Genomic DNA, 26036 nt, shown 5'->3' with positions numbered 1-26036 from the left:
GGACAGGGTTTCTAGAAATAGCCTAGATGTCAGATTTAACAGTCTCAGCATCTCATCACTGTTTCCTGTGGTCCTGTTGGCTTCATCTTCATTGAGCTGTGAAGGGTTTGCATCCCAGTGAAGTGAGTCGGGGGAGAATCAGCACCTCCAAGTCTGAGGCCGTGTTTCTCATCTTAAAAGCGCTGAGACGAGTTGAGCAGGGAAAGAGTGAAAGATGTGCTGCAGGTGCTGCTCTGGTCTGATGTGATGATGAGAAAACAGATTGTTTAAAAAGTGAATGTATGGATTTTAAAATGCACAAACATCAAAGTTACACAAATAATAAAATAAAGTAAAATAATAAACAAGGTGAATATTCAACAGTGAGTCATGAAAACTAAATGTGAACTGAAACATTATGAACCAAGAAAGTTTGGAGATAATTAGACTGATGCTGCTGTTTTGGCAATCTCACTATTATGTACAGAGACATAATAGTGAGACGGGGTTGTCCTGTGGAAGTGAAAGTCTATAAAAATGACAAAGCAAAATGCAAACTACTCTGCAGGGCTATGAAATCAGGTTAACAAACACAGAACAACAATTACTGAAACACATGAAGTCTACACAGTCCACACTGGCAGAGTACTAGCTGGAAGCTATTACAGCATTTTACTAGTAATTAAACCACCATCGTGGTGCAACTCCAGAGACACTCCGGGGCCTGATCAACCCTGGCAGGGCCTCCTTGGATGAGGGTGTCTAGCGATAACGGCCGAAACAGCCGATGAATCCAAGGTCCACTACTGACGATGTGTCCCACGTTTTAAAATGATAATCTAGATCAGATCTCTAATCGCTAACCCTAACCAAGGAAGAAAAAATGGCAGATTAGCCTGGGTTAAAGACCGAAAGTCGAGGCGCACAACGATGTGTGCTGCTGGTAAAGTTTCTGGGCTTTCCTCTTAACAGCCATCCTTTAAGATTTTCTCCAGTTAAAGCAATGCATGATCAGGGACTGTAACATCTGGTCCTTTTACTGAATCAGAATTCCAGCCTCCTAATGTGAACTTTGACCCTTTGTGAAAGAGGACCATTATGAGTCTGTAAGCTTTGTTTGGAGACTCTGGATGATGTTGTCCATGTGCCATTGTTTAAGTTTCCAACACTGAGGCAGCATGCACACAAACATGTACCAACGAGACTAATTTTACAAAGGAGGGAAAACGACATATTCAGACTTCTAGCAGGTTCCTTCAGCCTCTGGAAGGAGGAAATCGTTTTGGACGTGTGCATCCTTTTCCCCTCCAGCTCCGCTGTCACATCCATACTTTCTCTGTCTCTGTTGCCGTGCACTTTGCTCAGACACTGTAGACACATCTGGCTTTAAGAAGAAACACAGCTGGATACTTTTTCCTCATCCTTTTACCCAATTACAAGAACCTCTCTGACACTGAAGAAACCAGCTCCCTGCAGAAATGTGACTGTTGCCCATGTGCATGTAGATAAATGACCAGACTGAAAACTGAGATCTGACTCACACCAGCCAGTTCACCAGTCTTCACACTGAGCGTGTGTCCTGGCACCCAACTGCTGCTACAGACCAGAGCTTTTCTTTAAGGATCATTTTACTCAAACAACCACAAAAACACTCTTTCTACTCTCTAATGGTTTCTAGCTTTACAGAAAGCTTTTGTTTCATGCAAGTTTGAGATGCCCTCCTTTAATGCACTGCTCCACTCAAGTGTCTGTGTGGAAATGTGAACACAGACACTTGTGCACTTTTCCAAGTCAGTTGGTGGCTAGTGACAGAGGGGAAAACGTACATTTAACGATGCCAATTATTAGGTTGTTTTTTTTTAACAAAGACATAAATAAGAAGAAAAAATGATAAACATTTGTGGAGAAGAGGATTCAGTGACGTGGAGGCGGTCTCAGACCAGGCCCTGATTAATCAGAGGTTTTTTAAGGCGGAACGCCGGCACATCGAGCAAACAGACTTAAATCCTACGTCCTTCAATGTCCTTCGATTCAGTAACCAGAGGAAAATGTTACACAGTGTTCAGACTGAAAGTGCCCCGGGCTTGTTTGAGCGGCAGTGTGCACAGGCGTTCCCATATTAGCCCAACAATCCTCCTTATCTGCAGACACCGGCAGGAAGAGGAGAGGGGGGAGGGGCCCTCCCACCCACTGAGAAACACATCTACAGTACCTGGTAAAAGTACTTGATATTTTGCTAGGAAAATGTTTTTATGTACATCCAGTATATAAAAGCAAAACAGAGTTTGCACGATTCCAATAAGCTCAAACGTCAATGTCTGGTTTAACCACCTTTATTCCTTAACTGCAGCTTTCTTGTAATGTAATGATCTCCAGGAACAGGTCTCCAGGTTTCTTGAAGGACATTCAAAGCTCTTCTTTGGATGTTTCTGCCTTTCGTGCTGTTCAGTGCCAGGATGATCCCACACTTCAGTAACACTGAGGTCTGCACTCTGAGGAGGTCAGTCCATGATGGAGCTCTGTGTGTGTTTCTGTGCAGGTTTGCTTTTGCTGCACTGCAGATGTGTTTGAGATCTCCAGCACTCCTGCCTGAAATGCAACACTAAACTACGACATGTGTTGGTCTCCACTCAGGACCTGTGTCCGGCCTTTGCTAGATTTGTTTTCCTGCTTCCTGACCACATGACCTTCACTCTTCGTCTTCTTTTGTCCTCCAGTTGTTTGGTTTCTTTAAATGCAGAACAAACAAGGCAAGCGGCGCCAGCCCAGTTTACCTAAAAATCAACCTCAATGAAAATGTACCAAAGTTATTTCAAACACTGTTCAGTCATGAAGCTTCCTGCCTGTTTGCACGGATCCTTTACACTTGACTTAAACCCGATTAGGTACTGTAGCGTGTCTCCATTTCACAGGAGTGTCCGCACGCTTAACAAAGACTGGATGTTGTCAAGCTGAGGCTCTGCAGTTTGTTTGATAAACCTCTTGGTGGGAAGACTGATGGAGAGCAGAGTGTGAGGCAAGCTGTCGCTGACTCTAAGATCAGTTAAGAGCAGCAGTTTGTGTGTAACTTTGAGTTAAATTGACCTAAATGTCTAGCTCTTTGGAAGCAAAAAGACATGTAGCTCAAGATATTTGCACAGAACCAAAGACCAAAGTTTAAGGACTTCAAACTCTCCGCCAACTTCCTGCTCCTGCTGTCAAATAAATGGAGAAACAGAAGAACCTGAGAGTGTGATTTGGGAGAGCAGACTCTTTTCATTGCTTTCAGACATTCTGCATTTTGTTCCCACGATGAGCACCATGGGAAAAGGTTGAGATTCAGACTGTATGTGAACAGAAACATGTTTATTCCAAACAGAGCTCCCAAAGGTTTATGAAAAACTCGCCCGCAAGAATATCACCATTTTTCTTTCTTCCTTTAGTTTTTCTCTTTTCTATGACGTATCCATCCACCATCGATATTACTGAGTCGTGGCTCGGATCGTTCAGCCTCCCCCTGGTGCTCACACCAGCATACAGACATACATTTCATTTTGAAAGCGCAAACAAAGCATGTAGCATAGAAATATGAACACAAATCATTCAGATTGTGCTTTATTAGCTTTCAGCTGCACATGATGGGCACTGGCACATATTACAGAACATATCTCTGCTGATTCTCAGTCATGTGCCCATTATGTAAATCCACACTGCTTGCTATAAAACTGCCCTCGCATAAACATGCATTACTGCAATGATGGGTTTTAATATTCATGACCTAAAAATCATTTCTTTTATCAACTTTGCATTCCTGCAGTCACACAGCAGTCATATAAAGGTCATCACGTTTAGGCGTGGTTTCATGAGAACCTTTATTACAACAGTTAGGATGATGATGATGATGATGATGATGATGATGATGGTGTCCTTACATGTTTGATTTGGCAGAGTTTTACCCTGATGCAGCCCTATGAGGACACAATTCTGTATTTTGAGGACGGGGTTAGCTGCTGTGTTGTCAGCTAACGCTAACAAACTTGGTCAGAAGGTTGTATCACACACACATCAGCCACAAACTTTCAAACTTGTCAGCATCCAAATGGATGAAAAGAAAATGGCAGTACGGTTTCCACGAAGGAGAAAAACAAAAGCCATTTCATCATCGTCGTCATTCTTTCTGTTATTAAGATGAGAGACTGAAAGGATCAACTCACATTTGGAGCAGCATCAGAAAAATATTATGTTTGTCATGTTAACAGGAATCTTTGTGTTACATCAACCGACGTCTTCAAATCCAACTTGATGATTTATTGGCCTTAGAACTAGAAACTATGATATTTATAAGTGTTCTGTGTGTTGTCAACATACAGAAAGAACCATGTAAACGTTTAAAATCTCATGTCACATTTGACCTCTGACCTCTCCTTTAGGTTGAATAGATTAACCTGGAGGTCAAAGTGATAATAAGTGACAGTAAGAAATCATATTTTATAATGGTATTACTTATATTTACATTAAATAGAAATTCTAAGTATCACTTTTGACCTCTGACCTCTTCTTCAAGATCAAATAAGGTCAAACTTTCATGAAAAATCTTTAATCTTTAAAACTATCTGCTGTACTGGCAACATGTAAGAAATGATACTGGTATATGGGGACTCGAAGTATCACATTATAGTTCGCATGCTGATATCACATCACATTTGACCTCTGACCTCTATAAAACCTGTGGTTACTGGAGGTTTCAAGCATTCTGAGTACGCAGGACCTCCACAGTCTGAGTGCATAAACCTTTTTCCCCTCGTTGGTGGTTCAGCTAATTACAGCAGCTGCCAGACCGACTCCGTCACACAAAAGAACATTTTGATTACATTTAATTTGAAACATTCACGTGTTTGGAAAACATGTGAAAGCTGTTCCTTCATAAAGTGACGGATACGAGATATTTTAACCTATCCAACTACCCACACCTGCTCCATACGGGGTATGCCAGCAGCTCCCGCCTCTGTCTCTGACAGATCCATTTCAGATACGCAAAACTTTGTTTTTCTTCATTTCCAGCCTCACAGCTTTGATTTAGAGCTTTCTGCACTGTCTGAGTTTAATATCTGCATAAAGACAGCTGGTTATGGATGCTTTGTTGCTCTGAGTTTAACTGTGTAACATAATCTGAATACTAACACATAGATTACCTCCATCTTGTGTGTTTAAGATTCATAACTGCACAGTAAACACGATGCCGATCCAAGCCATCATCCACCCCCCTCCTCAGCCCCCGGGGGCTTCTCTGATGATGTGAGCCGTCGTTACAGATAATGGATTCTGACAACAACGTCCCTTTAACGCTCATGTTGAGCCAGTGATGGTGTTTGTGGACACATTTCACACCCTCTATACTGTAAACACATTTCCAGGGTCCCTGCAGAAGATGCTCTTACACCTCATTTATCGAGCTTTTGAATCATTTACTTGCCTTCAGAATGTCGTAACATAAAGTTTCCAGGAAGCTCAAGTCCTTGTGGGCAAGCTCGGATTTTACCAAGTTCTTAAATTCAGTTGTTTAGTACACGTTTCCGCAAAATAAGTACAGGTGCTAGCTCAAGATATTCACGATTGTTTGGCAGACGCAGCACAAATAATCTCTCTTTTTTTTCCTTCCAGCGCTATTAAACCCAAATCTTACTCCCTGTTGTGCTCAGTTGTCCAATCAGCTTCATGTCCCATACATGCTGGTGCAAGATAAGCATGTTATTGTGTTATTGACTGACATTTTGCATCTCTGTGTGGTTGGTTTTTTGTGGTCATTGCTGTGGAAATTTTGGGGATGTTCTGGGATCATTTTATCTCCTTGTAGTTTTTTAAACCAACTCTGAGACCTTTAGAAAAACAAATGTGATGTAATGAAAGTTTTGTGTGTGTCGCCCCCCGACCCACCAGGCCAACACACAATAACTGAGAAACAGTCACACAAGTAATACTTTAAAGGGGTTTTATTATTTAAGGCCTCCACAATTAACATTTGTAATAAAATGTTATTTTTTTTTGTTTATTAAATGTTATGAAAGAAAATAGCTTAATTTCCCAGAGCTCAAATTCTCTCCTTCCAATTATTTCTCTGACAAATGGCAAGAATAATTTGCCGTTAATTTTCTGAGCATTTAATCAAACCCAGGTTTGGGTGCTGGCTCAGTCCTCTGAAATGTAGTCTTCCAGCTGCTGAAGCGAGTGCTCATCAGTCGGTCTTCTACTCTGAACTCTGACTTGAGTTCTTTCCAATGAGTACTTCCTGTCGGTGCAGCAGCAGTGCAGCATGGGAATGGTAGCAACACGTTACCACCTGGTGCTCCTCTCAGATCCACAGCTGAACACAAACAGGCCGATTCGGTCCCTGGAGTGTTGCTTCTTTCAGCTGCTGAAGGCCTAATGAGGCGGCAGCTCATTAAGACTGATGCAGTTTTGACGACTCTCAGATAATAAAGAATAAAGAGCAACATGTAAACGCGTTGATGTAAAAAAGAGGATTTTCTTTTTTATTCTGAAATGACTGAGAGTCAGACAGTGAAGCATTTCTATCACTGCGACAAAAGTACGATAGAAGATCAAACGACATCACTGGAACATTTGACTCTTTTCATTCAGAAACCAGCAGAATCGGTCCCACAGAGAAAAGAAACACCAGTGGCCGATGAGCTCATTGCGTTAAAGCAGACAGTGTAAGTGTCCTGTGGGCTCAACAGTTAGGCTTTGTTTTTACTTTGTTTAGTCGGTGTGTGTTTAGCTTTGGGCTCCAGCACTACAGCACGTCTTGTTCACCCATTCACAAGCACATCCATCCCAGAACTCTTTGTCTATATTTAACTGATTTCTATCTAACTTTCAATAAACTGAGACCAAACAGCTTGTAGTGTACGAAGGCAAATATACACAGAGAACCAGGAGGTGTCGTCGCCCCTGAAATTCATACAAATTATCTCCAGTATTCTTTTAGAGAGCTGTTTATGAACAGCTTAGCATAAAGACAGGAAGCAGCTGCCCTCCCTGAGCCTGCTCCTGCCAGAGCTTTTTCCTGTTAAAAGGGAGGTTTTGTCACGGCTGGTAAGGCGAGCCGTGTGGTGTGGAGGAAGCAGGACCCAAGATGCAGGCAGTGGATGAAATACTGGTGAGGTTTATTTACAAAGGTGTAGTGGCAAACAAGCAGTGGAGCATGACAAATAACTGAAGACACCTAAACTGGGAGAACTAAAAATAACAGACCTGGGAGCATACGACAAAAGGGGAGGAAAAGCAGAGAGACGCAGACGAGGAACAGGACACTGTGGCACACAGGGTAACGCAGACTGACACGAAGTAACACAGACGAACCGGCAACAGGCAGGAGAACACACAGGGCTTAAATACACACACCAGTAATCAGGGGATGCAAGACAGGAGGGCAACACAGCTGGGAGAAATCTGGGCTGACGGGACAGGGGAAACGTAAACTGATCACACTCACATATGACACGGACCTTCACAATAAAACAGGAAACTCAGATACATGGAACCAGAGAAGACATTGAACTAACCAGACAGATTCACAAACAGATGGGGAGACACCATAGACAGACAGATACAGACGCAGACTCAAAGGCAGACCAAATATAACACACAGAACTCAAACAATAACAATCATCATCATCATCATCATCATCATCATAAACTGGAAAATGATAACTAAAGCGCTGGGTCACCGACCCAGGACCATGACAGTACCCCCCCCTCAAGGGCTGGCACCAGACAGCCCAGCAGAAACGAAAAAACGGATCAAAACAAAACAGAAAACAACCCGACCAGGGCGGGCGGAGGGGGCCCAGGACGGAGGGACGGAGTCCAAAAGGCCCAGATGGTCAAGTTCAGGAAGCCGACCATGCGAATGGCAACGGGGCAGGTCCGGATGCCGGCCAGGCGGTAGGCAGTGGCGTGAAAACAGTTCTGGGGGCCGACCGTGCGGACGGCAACAGCGGCGTGGAAACAGTTCTGGGGGCCGACCGTGCGGACGGCAACAGCGGCGTGGAAACAGTTCTGGGGGCCGACCGTGCGGACGGCAACAGCGGCGTGGAAACAGTTCTGGGGGCCGACCGTGCGGACGGCAACAGCGGCGTGGAAACAGGTCCGGAGGCCGGCCACGTGGAAGGCAGTGGCGGCGTTCAGGAGGGCGTCCACGGTGGCGGAGATGCCCAACAGGCGGCCAGGCAGATGACCGACGATGTGGAGGTGGTAGTTGGGGACCTGAAGGCTGCGTGGCCCCTGCAGCCCCAGGTGAAGCGGAGGCTGGACCAGACGGTGAAGCGGAGGCTGGACCAGACGGTGAAGCGGAGGCTGGACCAGACGGTGAAGCGGAGGCTGGACCAGACGGTGAAGCGGAGGCTGGACCAGACGGTGATGCGGAGGCTGGACCAGACGGTGATGCGGAGGCTGGACCAGACGGTGATGCGGAGGCTGGACCAGACGGTGATGCGGAGGCTGGACCAGACGGTGATGCAGCTGATGAGGATGCAGAGGCTGGACCAGGCAAAGCAGCTGATGAGGATGCAGAGGCTGGACCAGGCAAAGCAGCTGATGAGGATGCAGAGGCTGGACCAGGCAAAGCAGCTGATGAGGATGCAGAGGCTGGACCAGGCAAAGCAGCTGATGAGGATGCTGAAGCTGGACCAGGCAAAGCAGCTGATGAGGATGCTGAAGCTGGACCAGGCAATGCTGAAGCTGGACCAGGCAATGCTGAAGCTGGACCAGGCAATGCTGAAGCTGGACCAGGCAATGCTGATGCTGAAGCGGAGGCCGGACCAGACGAGACTGAGGTGGAGGCTGGACCAGGCGAGGATGACGGCAGCGGGACGGCTGCAAAACCTGACGGCAGCGATGCTGCAGGAGGTGATGTGGAGATGTGCTGGCTGGGTCCTCCAGGACCGTCAGCTAACGCGGCGTGGTGCTGGGTGGGCTCCTCGGGCCCTCCAGCAGACGGCACTTGAGGCTGGCTGGGTTCTCCAGAACCCCCAGCAGAAGACACTTGAGGCTGGACGGGCTCCTCGGGCCCTCCAGCTGACGAGGCGGGAGGCTGGACGGGCTCTTCGGGCCCTCCAGCGAGAACAGTCTCAGGACCAGTGGGCACAGGGGCCCCTGGAACACACGGGACAAAACCAGCAGGCGCACGGGCCTCTGGCAGGCACGCAACAGAACCAGCAGGCACACGGGCCTCTGGCAGGAACAGGTCAGGACCAGCAGGCACACGGGCCTCTGGCAGGAACGCAACAGGACCAGCAGGCACACGGGCCTCTGGCAGGGACAGAACAGGACCAGCAGGCACACGGGCCTCTGGCAGGGACAGAACAGGACCAGCAGGCACACGGGCCTCTGGCAGGGACAGAACAGGACCAGCAGGCACACGGGCCTCTGGCAAACACATAGCGGCCTGCAGCTGCGCAGAGCATTGACCCTGCTCAGGCAGCGACAGCTCTGTACAGTCCTCAGCTGGGTTCCTAGCCTCCAGGGGTCCAGAGTAGGCTAGGGGCTGAAACCCAGCCTCTGGGGAGGCCCTGGAGTGCATCACAGTCTCAGAACTGGTCAGCTGTTGAGGGATGATTACGTTATTAACTGGTTTGTCTCTCTGCTTACAATGGACGGATGAAAAACAATTCCCTTCGGATAGCATAGATTCAGGTTGTTGTACTGGAGGAGCTGGTGACACAGGACGCAGGGCTAGCGGCTGCTGAACAGGAGGCTGAACTGATGATAGGGCTAATGATTCCTCTGCCAACTGAGCTATAGACTGGGTTATGGATTGTAGCATAGTTTGTAGTAAGTCTGGCTGCGACTGTAACTGAGCTATGGGTAGTGAGGCTGAATGTGGTGGAGGTGGCGACTGGGCTTTAGGCCGGGTGGCTAACTGAAGAAATACAGCCCCAGAATTAACAGTCCCAAAGTCTGGTGAAACAGAAAGAGTGTCATTTTCACTCACCACAGCCGGCGGTTCTGAAACCCCACCACCCGGCTGTGGGGTGAGGCGCCTACGACATGAACGTTGCTTCCTCCTCGGAGAACGCTCCGACAGGCCGGGTAACTCCACATCCGGCAGTTCGGACTGCATATCCTCCGGTGGGCTGAGCAGACGAGCGGTAGGGGGGTGAAGGTGCAGCTCGTTCCGAAAGAAATTCTGAACAAGTGGGTGGAGTGAGCTGAACAGCCAGGGGAGACCGGAAACCAGTCGCTCCAATCGATTAGTTATGGCTTGGCGGAATCCCTTCTCCTCATGCCCCAGCCATAAATTAATTAAACGGTCCACAGAATAAATGATATCCTCCCGGAGCTCCTCGGGCGGGTTGAATGCTGCTGGGTCCATTGTGGCCGGTTCGTACTGTCACGGCTGGTAAGGCGAGCCGTGTGGTGTGGAGGAAGCAGGACCCAAGATGCAGGCAGTGGATGAAATACTGGTGAGGTTTATTTACAAAGGTGTAGTGGCAAACAAGCAGTGGAGCATGACAAATAACTGAAGACACCTAAACTGGGAGAACTAAAAATAACAGACCTGGGAGCATACGACAAAAGGGGAGGAAAAGCAGAGAGACGCAGACGAGGAACAGGACACTGTGGCACACAGGGTAACGCAGACTGACACGAAGTAACACAGACGAACCGGCAACAGGCAGGAGAACACACAGGGCTTAAATACACACACCAGTAATCAGGGGATGCGAGACAGGAGGGCAACACAGCTGGGAGAAATCTGGGCTGACGGGACAGGGGAAACGTAAACTGATCACACTCACATATGACACGGACCTTCACAATAAAACAGGAAACTCAGATACATGGAACCAGAGAAGACATTGAACTAACCAGACAGATTCACAAACAGATGGGGAGACACCATAGACAGACAGATACAGACGCAGACTCAAAGGCAGACCAAATATAACACACAGAACTCAAACAATAACAATCATCATCATCATCATCATCATCATCATCATCATCATCATCATCATAAACTGGAAAATGATAACTAAAGCGCTGGGTCACCGACCCAGGACCATGACAGGTTTTCCTTCCTACTGTCACCGAAGTACAAAGTCTGATCGTTGGGGTTATCATTGTGTGATATTTATCTTACAATATTGAGCGCTTTGTGGTGACTCCTGTTATGATTTGGCATCACATAAATAAAACTGAATTGAACAGACAGATGTAACGTGGCTCATTTTGGTGGAAGAAGAGCAGAAATGATAAAAATGTAAGATTGAAGCTAAAAAATAGATGAATGTGTTTAAAATCATCATCAGCTGTTTTCTTCTCCTCTTTTTGTGTTTTGATTGATTCTCTGATCTGCTGAACAAATGTTTTAACGGCACATGTCTGTGGATCTTTCACCTCGCCTTCTTCTTCTCTGTGTGTTATAAAAGCAGCTGTGTGTGTGTGTGTGTGTGTGTGTGTGTGTGTGTGTGTGTGTGTGTGCGCGCGCGCGCATGCATGCACGTGTGTTCATTACACCAGATCTGCCAACTCCAGTGTGAGAAAGCATAAATACAGCTTTCCTAATGACCCTGGTTACCGTGGCAACAGCATCCCATTGAGACAAATCTGACAGTGAAGTGAGTGGAGGAGGCGACAGAGATGGAGAGGCAGTGGGGTTACTGGGGAACGAAGGGGGGAGAAAGAGCAGGAGGGAGGACGGTGGTAGAGATTACATCTAAGAGACAAACACGAGGAAGGTGGAGGACGACTTCATGGAAAAACAGAGACTGAGAACAGATTAGATACATACGTTTTACTACATGCACTAGTTTTAATTTCAGACCTTTTCTTTTGCCACAGGAATCTGGTGCTTTCAGTTTTGAAGCGTGGGAAATAAGAGCTTTTATCAGTTCCTGACTCAGAGAACGAGGCTTTCCTGTAATATGTGCACACCAATAGAGACCCACACAGAGAGAGCTGCAGATAACTGGCTGCTGCTGTTTCTGGCAGTAATGCATGAGTGCAGCCACTGTATCAGATGAAGGAGGCAGCACCTCTAAATGCATTTATCAGGACAGAGAGTCTAATAAAAATCATGAGAACTGAAGAATCTTCAATAGATTTTTCTGTTTGTTTTGTTGCTGTTTTTTAAAGCAGTTACAGTTTTATGCAAGTGTATCAAAATGATCAGTGTGTAATATTAGCACTACTACAGAGTTTGTAAATGCAAGATGTAATTTTTTGGCACTTTTCTCCGGTTGTTGCTAGAAAGCATGATGAGTTGTGGTTGTAAGCACGGGGAGATTCTGTCCTTTAAATAATTATCTGTTGGTAAGTTTAGTTTAATATATATATATAATTAATGTAATAATTAATTACTCTTTAAATAAAAGAAATAAATCTAAGAGCCCCTCCTGCTTGAAATGAATTTCTTCTTTGGGTCGACTTCCATGTTAAACTCTCTAAGACTCATAACTGCATGTCTGAAGTTTCGACTGTAGCCAACGTATTTATGATAACATGAAGTATTTCTGATCCAAAGAACAAGCAAAAGCTTAATGTGAGTTATGCAGCTGGTTTCAGTTTGAGCATCTGCATTGTAAGTAAGCAGTTCGTCTGTGTCATACACCCACAGACGTCCATCCACAAACTACTGTTGTTTTTACCCACACAACAAATTCATTGTCACTGTTATGCAGATCAAACTAAACTGTCCCACTAAAACCCTCTCCTGGCTGCTCGAGTAAAACCTTCCTATTCCACAACTGCAGAGTTTCTTATAAGGGGACAGCATCAATCTTGTGTGTCTACACAAACAGAACAAGTTCTAGTGTTTTGTATGTGCAGCAACTTAAGACAGGGTTACTATAGAAGCAAGCAGGCTGAGAGGTTGTTGGAGAAGAGAGGGTGGGGATGTTCCAGAAAGGGGGGAGGAAAAAAAACGTGTCTGGAGATCAATTCAAAAATAAAATTAGTCAACAGGAAGTGAAGAAATTAGTCAAACACGCATTTAAAGTGGAGTCCTGGGAGTCCACATCTCCGAGGATCTCACCTGGACGACCAACTGCTCCAAGCTGGTCAAGAAGGCTCACCAGCGCCTCTTCTTCTTGAGGACTCTGAGGAAGAACCACCTGTCCTCAGACATCCTGGTGAACTTCTATCGCTGCACCATCGAGAGCATCCTGACCAACTGTATAACAGTCTGGTACGGGAACTGCTCTGCCTCGGACCGGAAGGCGTTGCAGAGGGTCGTGAAAACTGCCCAGCGCATCGCCGGAGCACCACTTCCTGCCATAAAAGACATCTACAGGAAGCGGTGTCTGAAAAGGGCTGGGAAAATCATCAAAGACCCCAGTCACCCATCACATGGACTCTTCACCCTCCTGCCCTCTGGGAGGCGCTACAGGAGCCTCCGGACTAAGACCACCAGGTACCGGAACAGCTTCTTCCCCACAGCTGTCAGACTCCTGAACTCTGCCTCCTGACATCTGACCCACGTTAAACTCATGGACTGGACATACACACACCCACAATGGACAACTGTACCCTCAAACACACAATAATAACATGGACTGAACCACCACTCACAACCACTAGCACTTTATATAGCCTCTGTAGAAACTATCTACACCCTCACTTATCTTAACTGCACTACTGTATAGCTCTGTGTAAATAATCATTCTGTACATTCGATAATCTTTAATCCTACAACTGTTTACAACTTGCATAGTTCCCATTTCTGTATAGCTGTATATCCCAGATTCTGTAAAGTTATTTATTTCATATTCTGTATAGTTTTTCATATTTATATCCTGTTCATATCCTGTACATAGCTTGTACTCACTACAGCCTGTACATACTTAGTTATAGAATATTCACAACATACTTCATACCGTGTACATTATAACATACCATAATAGACCCATTTCTGTAATATACTCACATATCTATATTATTGCTAATATATATTGTAATATATCTATATCACTAAAGCACTTCTGGATGGATGCAAACTGCATTTCGTTGCCCTGTACCTGTGCATGTGCAATGACAACAAAGTTGAATTCTATTCTATTCTATTCTACTCTAAAGTGAAGCAAAGCCAATACAGTAACAGATGTAAAGAGACATGGAACTGAGAGAGAACAAAAGAAGGCAGTGTGCATTTATGTGCATTTATGTGCATTTATGTGTATTTATGTGCATCTTCATCCAACTGTGAGTGTGGAAGGACTCGCTGTGTGGTTTCCTGACAGGCCGGGCATCGAGGAAATCAAATGAAATCAAAAAGAAATCAGAATAACAGCCGCCAGCTTCAGCACACACACCTGTACAGCTCTGCTGAGCCCTGACGGTAACACACACTTACACACCTTCTTTGATTTGCTCAGTTTGAATCTGGACGTTTGATTTTCATTCAGACTTTGAGGGTTTTTTTCTTTCTGGCAGTCGTTTAGCTTCAGACAGACAGATGGAGCCTGAAGCCACGAGAGGGCCGTTCAAATGTTTGGAGGCAGTGTTGGACAAACCAGAGGCTGCGGCTGGCAGGCATGACTAATCGACAAATCAAACACCCATTCGCATTTGGGGTACAAATGGATTCCTTCCACAAAAGAGAAAAACATCAAAGTACAAATATAAACTTGAAGCAGTTGAAATGAAACCAGGAAGTGAAATGCAGACAATAAATCAAAGCAGGATGCTGACCTAATCGCTTGGTTACAGTAAATGCTACACAGCAAGTATTTGTATGAAATGGGGATTAATTTACTGAAGACCTCATTGGATTCAATTTAAATCTCAGGAGTTGACAAAGACGACTGTAAGAACAAAGAATGTGCACGTGGAACAGGAAACATCACTAACAGACTGGATTCCAGTGTTAGTGCTTTTATAGCCCAGGTAGGAGACGGGACTTTGGTTTAAATAATCATTTAATTAAAGGCTCCAAACTCTCACGGTTGCTTCTGGAAGAGACCCTTTGACCTTGAGATTACTTGTTAGTGTTGTATCAGTGAGGTTTGGCCAGCACCAACAGACTTTAATGATTTTAATTTAAAGTTACAGTCAGTAAATTGAAATTAACCCCAAGGTCAGACTCTGCGGAGCTAAAAAAGAAACAACAAAACCAAGAGCTCCATCTCTACAAGCCACAGTTAGCATGTTAAAGGTTAAAGGTCATGACAGTATGGTAAGAAACAGACTGAACAAATGTGGCTTGTATGGAAGGGTTGCAGGAGGAAGCCTCTTCTCTCTAAAATGAAGCTGGCACCTGAGCTTCATTTTTCAAAGCTGCATCAGAAAATAGCCACAAGACGTCTGAAACAATCATTCACTGACGTGTGTGCAAACATCGTTTCCCTGCACAAAGAAACAAGTGCAAACACAAACTTGCCATCAGACTCTTGAATCATGTGGACCGGCCTGTTTTGTTCTCACCACCATGAGCCGGCTAGTAAATGAGACTCATTATGAACCAACAGCCTTCTGCATACTGCCATGCTCCCATTTCTCTACATAGGAAACACATTTACCTCCAGCTGAAGTGGAGGAAGTGGTGATGATGTTTCAGAGAGAAGCCGAGACCTCTAAGGCACGAAAAAAGGAGAAAGTTGGACGGAAGAAACTGAAACAATTTTGTCCAAAGAGGAAGCCTGAAAGGACAGCTTTTAAAAACAGGATGTAAAGGACAGTTGTCCAAGTTGTCCCACTGAGTTATAAATGATGTTTAGAAAGAAAGAAAGAAAAAGTGACACTGAAATAACAGAGCTTCTGATCATAATTTCTCCTGACACACTCACTGTGGCTCAAGTAAAAAAAAAAAACATTTTGAAATTAAATTTGTGAACAAAATGGAAAACCAAAAACAGAACACAAGAAAGAGGAACAAGAATAATAAACAAGAATAATGTTCTCCAGCATCTGTGGCATCAAATTAGACCATCGAGGAATCTTTAAATCACCTTCCCGACGATTGATTTAAACTAAAGCAGGTCATTTTGAGCACATCTGTAAACCTAAATCCATGAGTGTGCAGCAGGGAGAACAAACAAGTGAGCTGACAGATGAACGGACAATAAAAACACAGAGGTGGTTTCATCTCTGTACAACAACTTGTGATCATTTTTCTCTGATGTAATAAAGAAGACAATTTTCAGTCTGAGGTTGCTGTTGGCCAGAACGGTCGTTTCTTCATTTTAAACACATGAATAAAGCTACAGCTGGGTCCCACCTCATTTCTTTAGCAAACTGGATGTTTAGTTTTGTTCTAAGAAGAACGAAAAAAAGATTCGACCGTGATCACTCCACCAAGACCGGATCATGAACAAAAACACTTTATTCGGATGGGGAAGGTGTATAACACAGGAAGGTGGACCTGTGTGTGTGTGTGTGTGTGTGTGTGTGTGTTGGTGTGTGTGTGTGTGTGTGTGTGTGTGTGTGTGTGTGTGTTGGGGGTTGCAGAAGTCTTGTAACTCCCTGAGAGCTCAGATCAATCAGGCCAACACTGTTCTATAATGAATGTGAATCCCAGGTGTGTGTCTGTGTGTTTCTCCTAAGGTGACCTAGTGGAGGCAACAATGATGTCTAACAATCATCGAGACGGCAGGAAAGCACAACCCTCAGAGGAGTTTGTGCGTGTGTGTGTGTGTGTGTGTGTGTGTGTGTGTGTGTGTGTGTGTGTGTGTGTGTGTGTGTGTGTGTGTGTGTGTGAGAGCTGTAATCTCTGCAGCATGTCCTGTATCTGGACATGTCCAAAAACACCTCATGCATCCTCATCAGAGTCCACAGCTCAGCTGGTCCTTTCAGTGCAGAGGAGGAGCAGCTCTACTCTTAGCTCCTCCCGAATCACCGAGCTTCTAAGTGGAGGACGTTCATCCAGCCACTTAAATCCTTTATCTTGTTCTTCACTTTACCACACACACCTCACACACACAGAAGCAGATCTGCCAGTAAATCAACAACTTTGTTTTTTCTGCTTCTCTCTCCCTCCACTCAAGAACAAGTAACAGTACACGGTGCACACTTTTCCAGGGAGGCTGAGTAGTGTGATCTCCTTGATGTTAGAGGACATCCTTTGCCATCCAAGCCTGCTAGTCCTTCCTCCCTGCAGCTGTCAGACTGTACAATCAAAACTGCTCCCAACAAACATAGATGTTGACATCAGTGCTGTAACAACTTCTGCTGTTAGAACTTGCACATTACTTTTCTCAGTTTATATACACTAACTTACTGGAAGTCACATGTCTACTTTTTAATCCACAGATGCAATCACACAATCTGCACTTTTCTAATTATTCATTAAACTATTTAAACACCGTTCAGTATCCTGCTCTGTTTGCACTCTACAACCTGGGTTTGCCACCTATCTGTACTCTAATTGTAATAACTGTACAGTACTGTTTTGGTAACTATTGTCCATGATGTAAATATGTAAAAATTGTGTTTCTGTTCTGTTTGTATATGTGTGTTTTTGCTGCTGATACAACCAAATTTCCCCAAAGGATTATTCTATTCTATTCTATTCTATTCTATTCTATTCCACAGGAACTACCCCAGACCTTCGCACAGTGCTGTAGAGGTGAGTCTGGCAGTACAATCCCACATCCACCCACAGGGATCTGCCACAGAGGGCGGTGACTACGTCAGTGAACTCACCTGCGCTGATTAATGATGGTAACATGAAAAATATGTATGAGAGAAATCCTTCAGCATTTAATCTTGAAATCTGTGATGTTAGTTTCTCACAAAGATGAGAATCATATGGCCAGTTTATAACTAACAGCACAGATTCTTATTCAGTTTAACTGAAGGGACTGGTTCTTCCTTTAAAATGGGAGTTTTTCCTTCCCACTCTTGCCAAGTGCTTACTCACACGGGGTTGTTTGATTGTTGGGCTTTTTCCTGTATTATTGTAGGATGTACTAGTTCATGCATTTATTACTTCCAGGCTGGACGACTGTAATTCATTATTATCAGGAAGTCCTAAAAACTCACTGAAAAGCCTTCAGCTGATCCAAAATGCTGCAGCAAGAGTCCTGACAGGGACTAGAAAGAGAGCAGATTTCTCCTGTTTTGGCTTCCTGTTAAATCCAGAATCCAAAATCCTGCTCCTCACATACAAGGTCTTAAATAATCAGGCCCCATCTGATCTTAATGACCTTGTAGTACCATATCACCCTATTAGAGCACTTCGTTCTCGCTCTGCAGGCCTACTTGTTGTTCCTAGAGTATTTAAAAGTCCACTCCCTTAGTTATGCTGCAATAGACGTAGGCTGCTGGGGGATTCCCATGATGCATTGAGTTTTTCTTCTTCAGTCTCTATGTGTTAACAGACCTCTCTGCATTGAATCATATCTGTTATTAACCTCTGTCTCTCTTCCACAGCATGTCTTTATCCTGTCTTCCTTCTCTCACCCCAACCAATCACAGCAGATGGCCCCGCCCCTCCCTGAGCCTGGTTCTGCTGGAGGTTTCTTCCTGTTAAAAGGGAGTTTTTCCTTCCCACTGTCGCCAAAGTGCTGCTCATAGGGGGTCATATGATTGTTGGGTTTTTCTCTGTATCTATTATTATAGGATATACTGTACAATATAAAGCTCCTTGAGGTGACTGGTGTTGTGATTTAGTGCCATACATATAACTGAATTGATTTGAATCGCCACATTATGAATTAAGTTACTCTTTGTAAAACATTTTGTGCCTGAGTTCAGGTTCCTGTTCAGTATTTATTCTCTATCTGTGTGTGTGTGTGTGTGTGTGTGTGTGTGTGTGTGTGTGTGTGTGTGTGTGTGTGTGTGTGTGTGTGTGTGTGTGTGTGTGTGTGTGTGTGTGTGCCTTATTTTAACCAATTAGAATTTCAGCTGCAGTAACCACGTGTGTTCATGTATATTTCATGTTGTGTCACTGACTTCATTCATTCTGACTGAGCTCTGCTCCATGTGTAACATTTTCACACATGCTCACTTTAACTCTCTGTGTTCAAAGGAGCCAGTTATGTTCACTCTGACGTTTACCCTGTTAGCTAGCTAAGTAAAAGAAACAACTCTTTGAATAATACAGTGCAGTTCAGTAGAGCTACTCACTCCTAAACACTTGTTCATAACTTGTTGGTATTTGACTCTATACAGTTCTCAAAGTTGGAAAGTAAAAGCTAAGTTTATGTAAATATTAAATTCTTTCATCACTGAATGAGCACAACAACAAGTTAATGAAGTTTTCACCCAGAATCTAATCTTTTGCCAACGAAATCCTTTCAGTACATATTTTAAATTACATATTACGTATTTCATTGTTTTATTATGCTATGTAGTTTTAAGCACTCTGTATAAGGTAAGAATAAAGATAGGCAGTATATAAACTGGACTTTACAAAGTACAACAAACCTGCTTGACTAAAATGAGACAGATGTAGGAGCAGTGATGTAAGAAGAAAAGTCTGACTCGTTTCAGCACCATGGACAGCTCCAGTCATAGAACCACAGACAACAAACATTTACTTCAATACAGCTCGTTCCTCTGGAAAACTATTGAACTCACAATATCCTGTTCATCAGGAGTCAGGTCTAAAGAAACTTACCCATTATCTTTTAAACTGTAATAAAATTCAGCTGTCTTGTGAGGTAAATCTGGAGTCATGAACTGGTTGTTTCATTCCTGAAAAATAAATAATCCTCATAACATGATCAATGAAGTGCCAACAGAATTAGGATTCATTTGAGAGAAATGCTAAAAAAGCAAATTACAAGGACAGAATCAGATTATGTTTCCACAAACGCACTGAAAGCTGAGTCTCTCGTGACTTTCAGCCTCCACTGGACAGAATAACACCGCGACCTTTACAGAGTAACTGGACCGAGCTGCAGTGATGAATGGTGCCACGCTTTGTATCAACACACACAAACACACAGTCTTTACTCAACCTTCGTTTCTCTCTCCGAAACCAAAGCTGATGAATTCACATTCTCCACCTCGCCTCTCGGCTGTGAGCGCTCATGAATCCTAAATCCATCTGCATTTATTTTTATCTCCTTCTTTAATCTTTGGACTTTATCCCACTGCACGGTTCAAAGGCAAACACCAAACTTTTGCTCTGCCTCAGTTCTTTAATAACTGGTATTTCTTTGCAAGCTTCACCGTTCAGATGATACACATCCGTATCTGAAATGAGCCATTCTGATGTCCTTTTTTAACTTTCTTCTGATTGGCTGCCCCTCAAAAATGCTTACATCATAAAATAAACTGAGCATTTTTAGCAGCTTAAGCTTCAGCCACCAGCACTCAGATTTCTTACCTGGAACATGATCCTGTACTGCTCCTCTGGACGTTTGACCACGCACATGTTGCAGCCCATGATGGCGTCTCGGTCTGTCTGTCCTCTTGATCTGAATCTCTGTCGTCTGTTCTCTGTCACCGCAGGTCCCTCAGGAAACAGCTGCCAGTCCGTATCGATAATCCAGCTTGTCTGTCTGACCTTTGACCTCCAAATCTGATGTGTCCGGGTCAGTGTTCGCGATCTTGCTTGTTTAACCTTTTTTAATCACCCACTGACCTTTGGCCTAAAATGAGGTTCCAAACTGACATCAAATCATCAGGTTTGAGCCAAAACGAAGTGAAATCTTTATTCTGTGATGAAGATCGTGTATCTAAAAAGTTTTATTCTTGTTCTTTGTGTTAACCATAAGGCTGCGAGGAAATCTGTCAAGAAATGTATCAAAAAATGATTCAAATTTATGCTGATTTATTTCAAACAGGTAAAAGCTGTATAGCAGATCTGTGCTTGTTCTTCAAACTCAGTCAGTTTTTAGACAAATATGCACCAAAGTAGGGTACTTGTAGTTTTTATACAGTAAAGTGAGATTTCCACTTCATCTGAGAAGCCCCAGAAGTGTCTCCAAACATGTGCAGCTCCTTTTATCAGCTCAAAGTCACAAGTTCTCTTTCAAAGACAAGAAAGGGAAACCCCAGCTGAGAGTCAAGCTGAGTTTGCGTCGTGTCCTCTTTTCTGCTCTAAAGACAAAAGTAAAACCCACTTCTCTGTTTCTCACTGTTTCCCACTCACAAGCAGAAATAATGATGAAACGAAGACAAAAGCAGCACAAACGCCGTTCGGCTCCGTTTTTGTCGTAAAAAGGCTGCGTTCTGTTGCTCCTTGCAGTAAACAGCTTTTATCTGGCGTCCTGCGGCCAGCGAGGAGGCGAGACACTTTTCATCAAAATTAATTTTTATTCATGCACGGTAGATTGTTTCAGCCCTACAGGGGGAAAGAGGAGGAGGAGGAGGAGGAGGAAGGCGATCTCCGGTTTGTGCTTGAAACTGTTAACATGAAAAATCAGTTCAGTTTGTTTAAGCAAAAATGAACAGCGGCTGAATCTCTCCTGATGGAAGGATGAAGTCCGAGTGCTGGTTCACGGCTCCCACAGGGAGAGTGTACACGTGTGCTTACAGCATCATTCAGCTGTAGTCTCAGTGCAAATATCAAATAGTTTAAATCAACTTAAGCTTCACTTTGTTGGATGTTTGCAGCAGAAACGGTTTGATTTTTTCTTGCACTGAATATTTTATCTTTATGACCAAACAAATTGCTTCTCTCTCTGTTTTGAATAAATTTGGTAGCTTCTGCGAGAGTGATGAATAAAAACAGAATAGATCCAAATCGTGGTGCTTTTAAAAAATGATGAGCGCAGGAAAGCTGATGGAGAAGAAAGTGACTGCAAATTGTGTGTTTTCAGCTTCTGTTTAGAGTAAATGTAACAGCTGAAAGTTTATAGACGACAAACTTCAAACTCAGTGAAGGATGACGTTTGTGTGATCTCTGTTGGTTTGGTTAAATAAAGTGTGTGTTCCTGCAAACAGGAAGGAAAAGGTTCTTAGCTTAAAAAATTCTTTTTCCTGCTTTTCCAAAATGGGTTAAATCTGAGCCTCTAATCAAACACAAACTCTCCAGCTAAATGTTAGTTTGTGTGTCTCCTGAGGTGCGTTTGGAATTGAGGCCTGTGACGGTTAATAAGAACTGAAGAAAAGAACTCTTCTCCCGGTTGTAAACTGTTTTCAGTTCGCTTCAATAATTCATGTGAACATCAGTGAGCGTTTAGAGCGACGTTCCTTCTCCCCCGATCTGACTCTAACAGGCTGCTGGCTTGTGTCAGAAATTTTGAAATATTGTAAAAACGCCAAGAGCTTCAATAAAAGATTGGAACCGTTTCTTGATGAGAGAGGATCAAGAGCTCTCAATAATTCATCTGAGGGTTTGAATCACCACAAGAAATAAGAAGCCCGCGGCTCCTCTGTAAACATTGTCCAAAAGTCGAGCTGATCGTGTCTGTGCAGAAGTAAAAGAACTTTCTTTTTCTTTTGAAACCGCCAGCATCTGTTTCTACTGTTTCAACTTTAAAATGTGGTTTTATACCCAAACCGCTCACCTAACAAACCAAACAAGAGATTTGTTTTTTACTTTACGTATCAAAGTTTGTGCGTTTGTGTTTTTTGAAAGGTTGGTTGTGTTTAGAGCTGAATGCTTTGAGCACTGTGGCATTAATGATGCGTTTGTAGGGTCAGAAAGGAGAAGCAGCATTTGTGCTTTTAGCAGTGACTCCACATTTCAGCCTCTCCTCTCTGAATCCAGCGTTTCCATCTAAAGTGTTACGTTTGCACTCAGCTTTGATGTGTGCAGATGGAAAATGCTCCCATGTTATATCAGTAAATCTGTCATTTTTGTGCACTTTTGGCCACTTTTGTGTGTCTACTATAAAGTTTAAAAATACATTTCCTGCTGGTTCACTAACGGCTCACATCGGTCTCTGCCACGTGCACTTTGCGTCTCTCAGTTTATGTCTGTGTGTTTTAATATCCAGTTGAATATCACATGTTGTTTCCTCCTTGAGCCTGATTTCAGTCCTTTTTGCTGTTCCTCCCTCAGAAAATCTAAATTTAGCTGCAAAGTCTCGAAGCACATTTAGTTTTGCAAACTATTTTATTGTGTTAAAGAGCTGAAGTTTCTTCAAAGACAAACCTGTGAGCTCCAAAATGATCTGATGATGAATATTTACTGACAGGTGTTTCCTGTGCCTGCATGTTTCTGTGTAAAAGGTTGTTTTATAAATCAGCGCTTTGCAGTTTCTGAATCTTTTCCTTCACTTTTTCATTCTAAGTAAAGATTTATTGCTCACTTGCTGCTCGGGGCTGTTTAACTTTTCTCCTTTTGCATGTTGGTTTTTTGCAGAGAACAGCGTCTCCCTCCGGTTTTATCACCGCCCACCTCGCCCACAGACGGTCCTCGATTAGCCTGCAGAAAGATGACAGACAGGATCGACTCTCTGCAGAAGCACATTCAGCCTGTATCACCTGCTGCTTCTGTCACCGAGCATCAGTTATCTGGCTTTATCAGAGTCTACCTGCGCCTCTCTGCACCTGTTATCTGTCATCAGCACCTGTTTTATGCACCCTGATCCAGCACAGGATTCCTGTCAGACGTCTCAGAGGGAAAAGGAGCAAAAGACATGCACCCAGACAAAGAGAGAGGATTAAAAAAGTGTGTTCACAGGAAACAAACAGAGGGAGAGAAAGACTGCAGCGTGAAAGGCGTTTAAATGGAGAGATGCTATTCTGGGAATTTCTCAAAATCCCTTTTTGACACTTTGTTTTTCAGTTACGTGCGTCTAATTCAGCAAATGACCCAAGGCTGCTGGATCTGTATTTTCCAAATGTGCCACTAAACAGAAAATTACACGAATTCTTTTCCTCAGTCGATGAAATTTCCAGTGTTTAGGTCACCACACTGAATTCCAAGTATCTTTAAATCTTTGTCGACCAGAAAGAAAAATCAATTCGTGAACTCCTCAATCCCCAAAAATCCTCCTCCAGGTGAGATAATCCACACAGGTGAAGACCGGCTTTGTTTCAGCAAACTTCAGCCTCAAACAGTCGCCCTCTGTCTGCCATGAAGCTGACTTTATCTCCGCGTAATCTCCCCAAAAAATCCTCCTCCAGGAGCAGCCGGCAGGTTTTCTGAGAGGAGCTAGACCCTGAGAGTACCGGCCTTCTCTCCTTTCTCCTCCTCTATTCTTTCATCCTTTGATTTCCTCTGCTGCTCCGTCATTTCTCTACAGAGGTTAAATCCGGCTTAGTCTCGCTCCTGGACACAGAGATGCAGAAAAACAGAGAGAAAGAGGTTCTTGAATGAGCACATGAACACACACAGGCTTGGTTTTTGCTCATTTCTCTGAATTTCTATGAATTTGTTCTTTGTCCTTCTGCTCAGAGCAGCGAATAGACTCACATGTCTGCAGCCAAAAGCTGATCTCGCTGCTCAAAATCTTTTAATCTTTTCCATTTTAAGCTTTTTGTTTTTGTTCGAATGTCATTGAGTTTTTTGCCCTGCGAGAGATTATCAGTGCAGCTGACCTTTCAGACCCACAGACATGCTCATCCTGTCAGTTATTATCAGGAATCAATCCAGTGAAAATATGTCAACCTTTAAACTTCAAATCGAACTGAAAGGTAAATCTGTGCGATCGGACTGTTAAAGCAGAAAACTGTCACAAAACAACCACAATCCTGTTTTCTCGCAGCATTTGTAGGTATAGCTCTGTTCTGACACCCCGCCCTTTCATTTCACTCTAACCTCAGAAAGCCAAACATCAGATATGACACCGATTCAGTCAGACAGTGTGAAAGGGTGGGGGTGGGTTCCAAAGTGGTTTGCAGATGAACAGCAGCTAACGCTGACATTTCATACTAATGTTGCTACAAAGTATTTTACCTAAGAAGAGGTTTATCCACGACATGAGACCACTCACTGCTCATCAGCTCACAGCTGTTGGTGAGAGCAGGAATGCAGATCGACCATAAAAGATTTTAAATGGTGGGGATTTTTTTTTCAAGGCAGAAAGCGTGATTTGGAAATCACTGAATAAATCAACAGTAAATCAGTAAACACTGAATAAAATTTACCAACAATGTTCAGGCTCAGTTTGTCAAATTGCAAAATTTGTGGATTTGTGGATCTGTCTTTAACTTGAAGGATCAAAACCTGAAGTTCAGTCATGCAAAACTACCGACTCTGACATTCTGGGAGAAATCGAGAAAATAATCAGTCGATCAAATAAGATCATGAAGAATGTTTCATCTCAGCTTTGTTAAAGCATCCCAGTTATAAAAGACAATTTACTGCACTGGAATATCAGAAAATAAGACTTTCATAGATAAAATATTTAGGAATTGAAACTGCAGATGGATAAGAAGATGATTTTTTAAGTTCAGCTTTACAAGAAGAAGTAAAATTCAGAAACTCCAAAGCCCCCCCTGGAAGAAAAAGCAAATCTAAACAGGATTTAGCCAAAGTGATTTCATTTTAAATCTCATTTAAAGAATATTTCCAGCTGCACCTTTCCAGATGTTTTGGGAACCGTCCACTCCTTGATTTCCCCGGGGAATCAGTCGCCTTCTCCTCCCACAGAAGGTGATCCTGAAGTGGGTAAAACCGGCACACTTGTGTCCCCACCTGCTCGTCTTCCTTCTGCTTTCTTCCAAATTAAAACAGATTTGTGGCGTTTCCCTCCCAGTCTGAGCGGCCGTGGCTCTCTACAGACGGATGAAAAGGAGCCGGCGGTGCATCAGGAATCAGCAGAGATCTGCAGCTCTCTGCTCGCCGCTCTCTCTTCTTCTGCAGCATCCTCCCCACGCTGGAACAACAGCAGCCTCCGTGGCGGTGCAGCCAGCCAATAACCTGCAGCGGGCAATTAATTTTCCCCTCCACGATGCCTCTTTCCTCCTCCTCTGCTTCTCCCTCCCACCTGCTCTGTCCGCCCTCCCATCTTTCCTTTTTTTTCGTCTCTTCTTCTTATTGTTCTTCACCTGTTCATTTATCTCTCTGACATTCAACTCTTACTCAGCATGCATGCATGTAAACATTTTTCGTGTTGTCTTTGCGGTTAAAAGAACACCGAGCAGACTGTTATGTGCATGTGCATGCTGTTTGTCAGGAGGAATCCTCTTATCTTCAAAATGTCAACTTTAACAGTTTAAACCAGCAGGAACATTTGAGTTTTATACGGCCGGCTTCTTCCTCCTGCAGAGGACGGTCAATGTGTCAGACG

General features: G+C 43.9%; 1 protein-coding gene across 1 annotated transcript in view; it reads right to left on the bottom strand.

Annotated features, from left to right (window-relative positions):
* The window catches only part of LOC146551322 (PDZ domain-containing protein 4-like), a 54394-nt gene extending 28844 nt beyond the window's left edge, over positions 1 to 25550 (bottom strand). Inside the window, exons 1-2 of the mRNA XM_085258754.1 lie at positions 25326 to 25550; positions 20234 to 24073 (exon numbers count right to left, since the gene is read on the bottom strand). Coding sequence (XP_085114880.1) covers positions 20234 to 20293 — 60 coding nt within the window. The 5' untranslated portion in view covers positions 20294 to 24073; positions 25326 to 25550. The remainder of the gene's footprint in view (positions 1 to 20233; positions 24074 to 25325) is intronic.
* Between the last annotated feature and the right edge of the window lie 486 nt (positions 25551 to 26036).

This window comes from Mchenga conophoros, linkage group LG20, assembly GCF_057382185.1.
Source record: "Mchenga conophoros isolate Kocher_MC1m ecotype Shallow Benthic linkage group LG20, M_conophoros_male_GT1.1, whole genome shotgun sequence".
NCBI lineage: Eukaryota > Metazoa > Chordata > Actinopteri > Cichliformes > Cichlidae > Mchenga > Mchenga conophoros.
The sequence above is the reverse complement of the archived record's forward strand: the minus strand, read 5'-3'. Positions and strand labels throughout refer to the sequence as shown.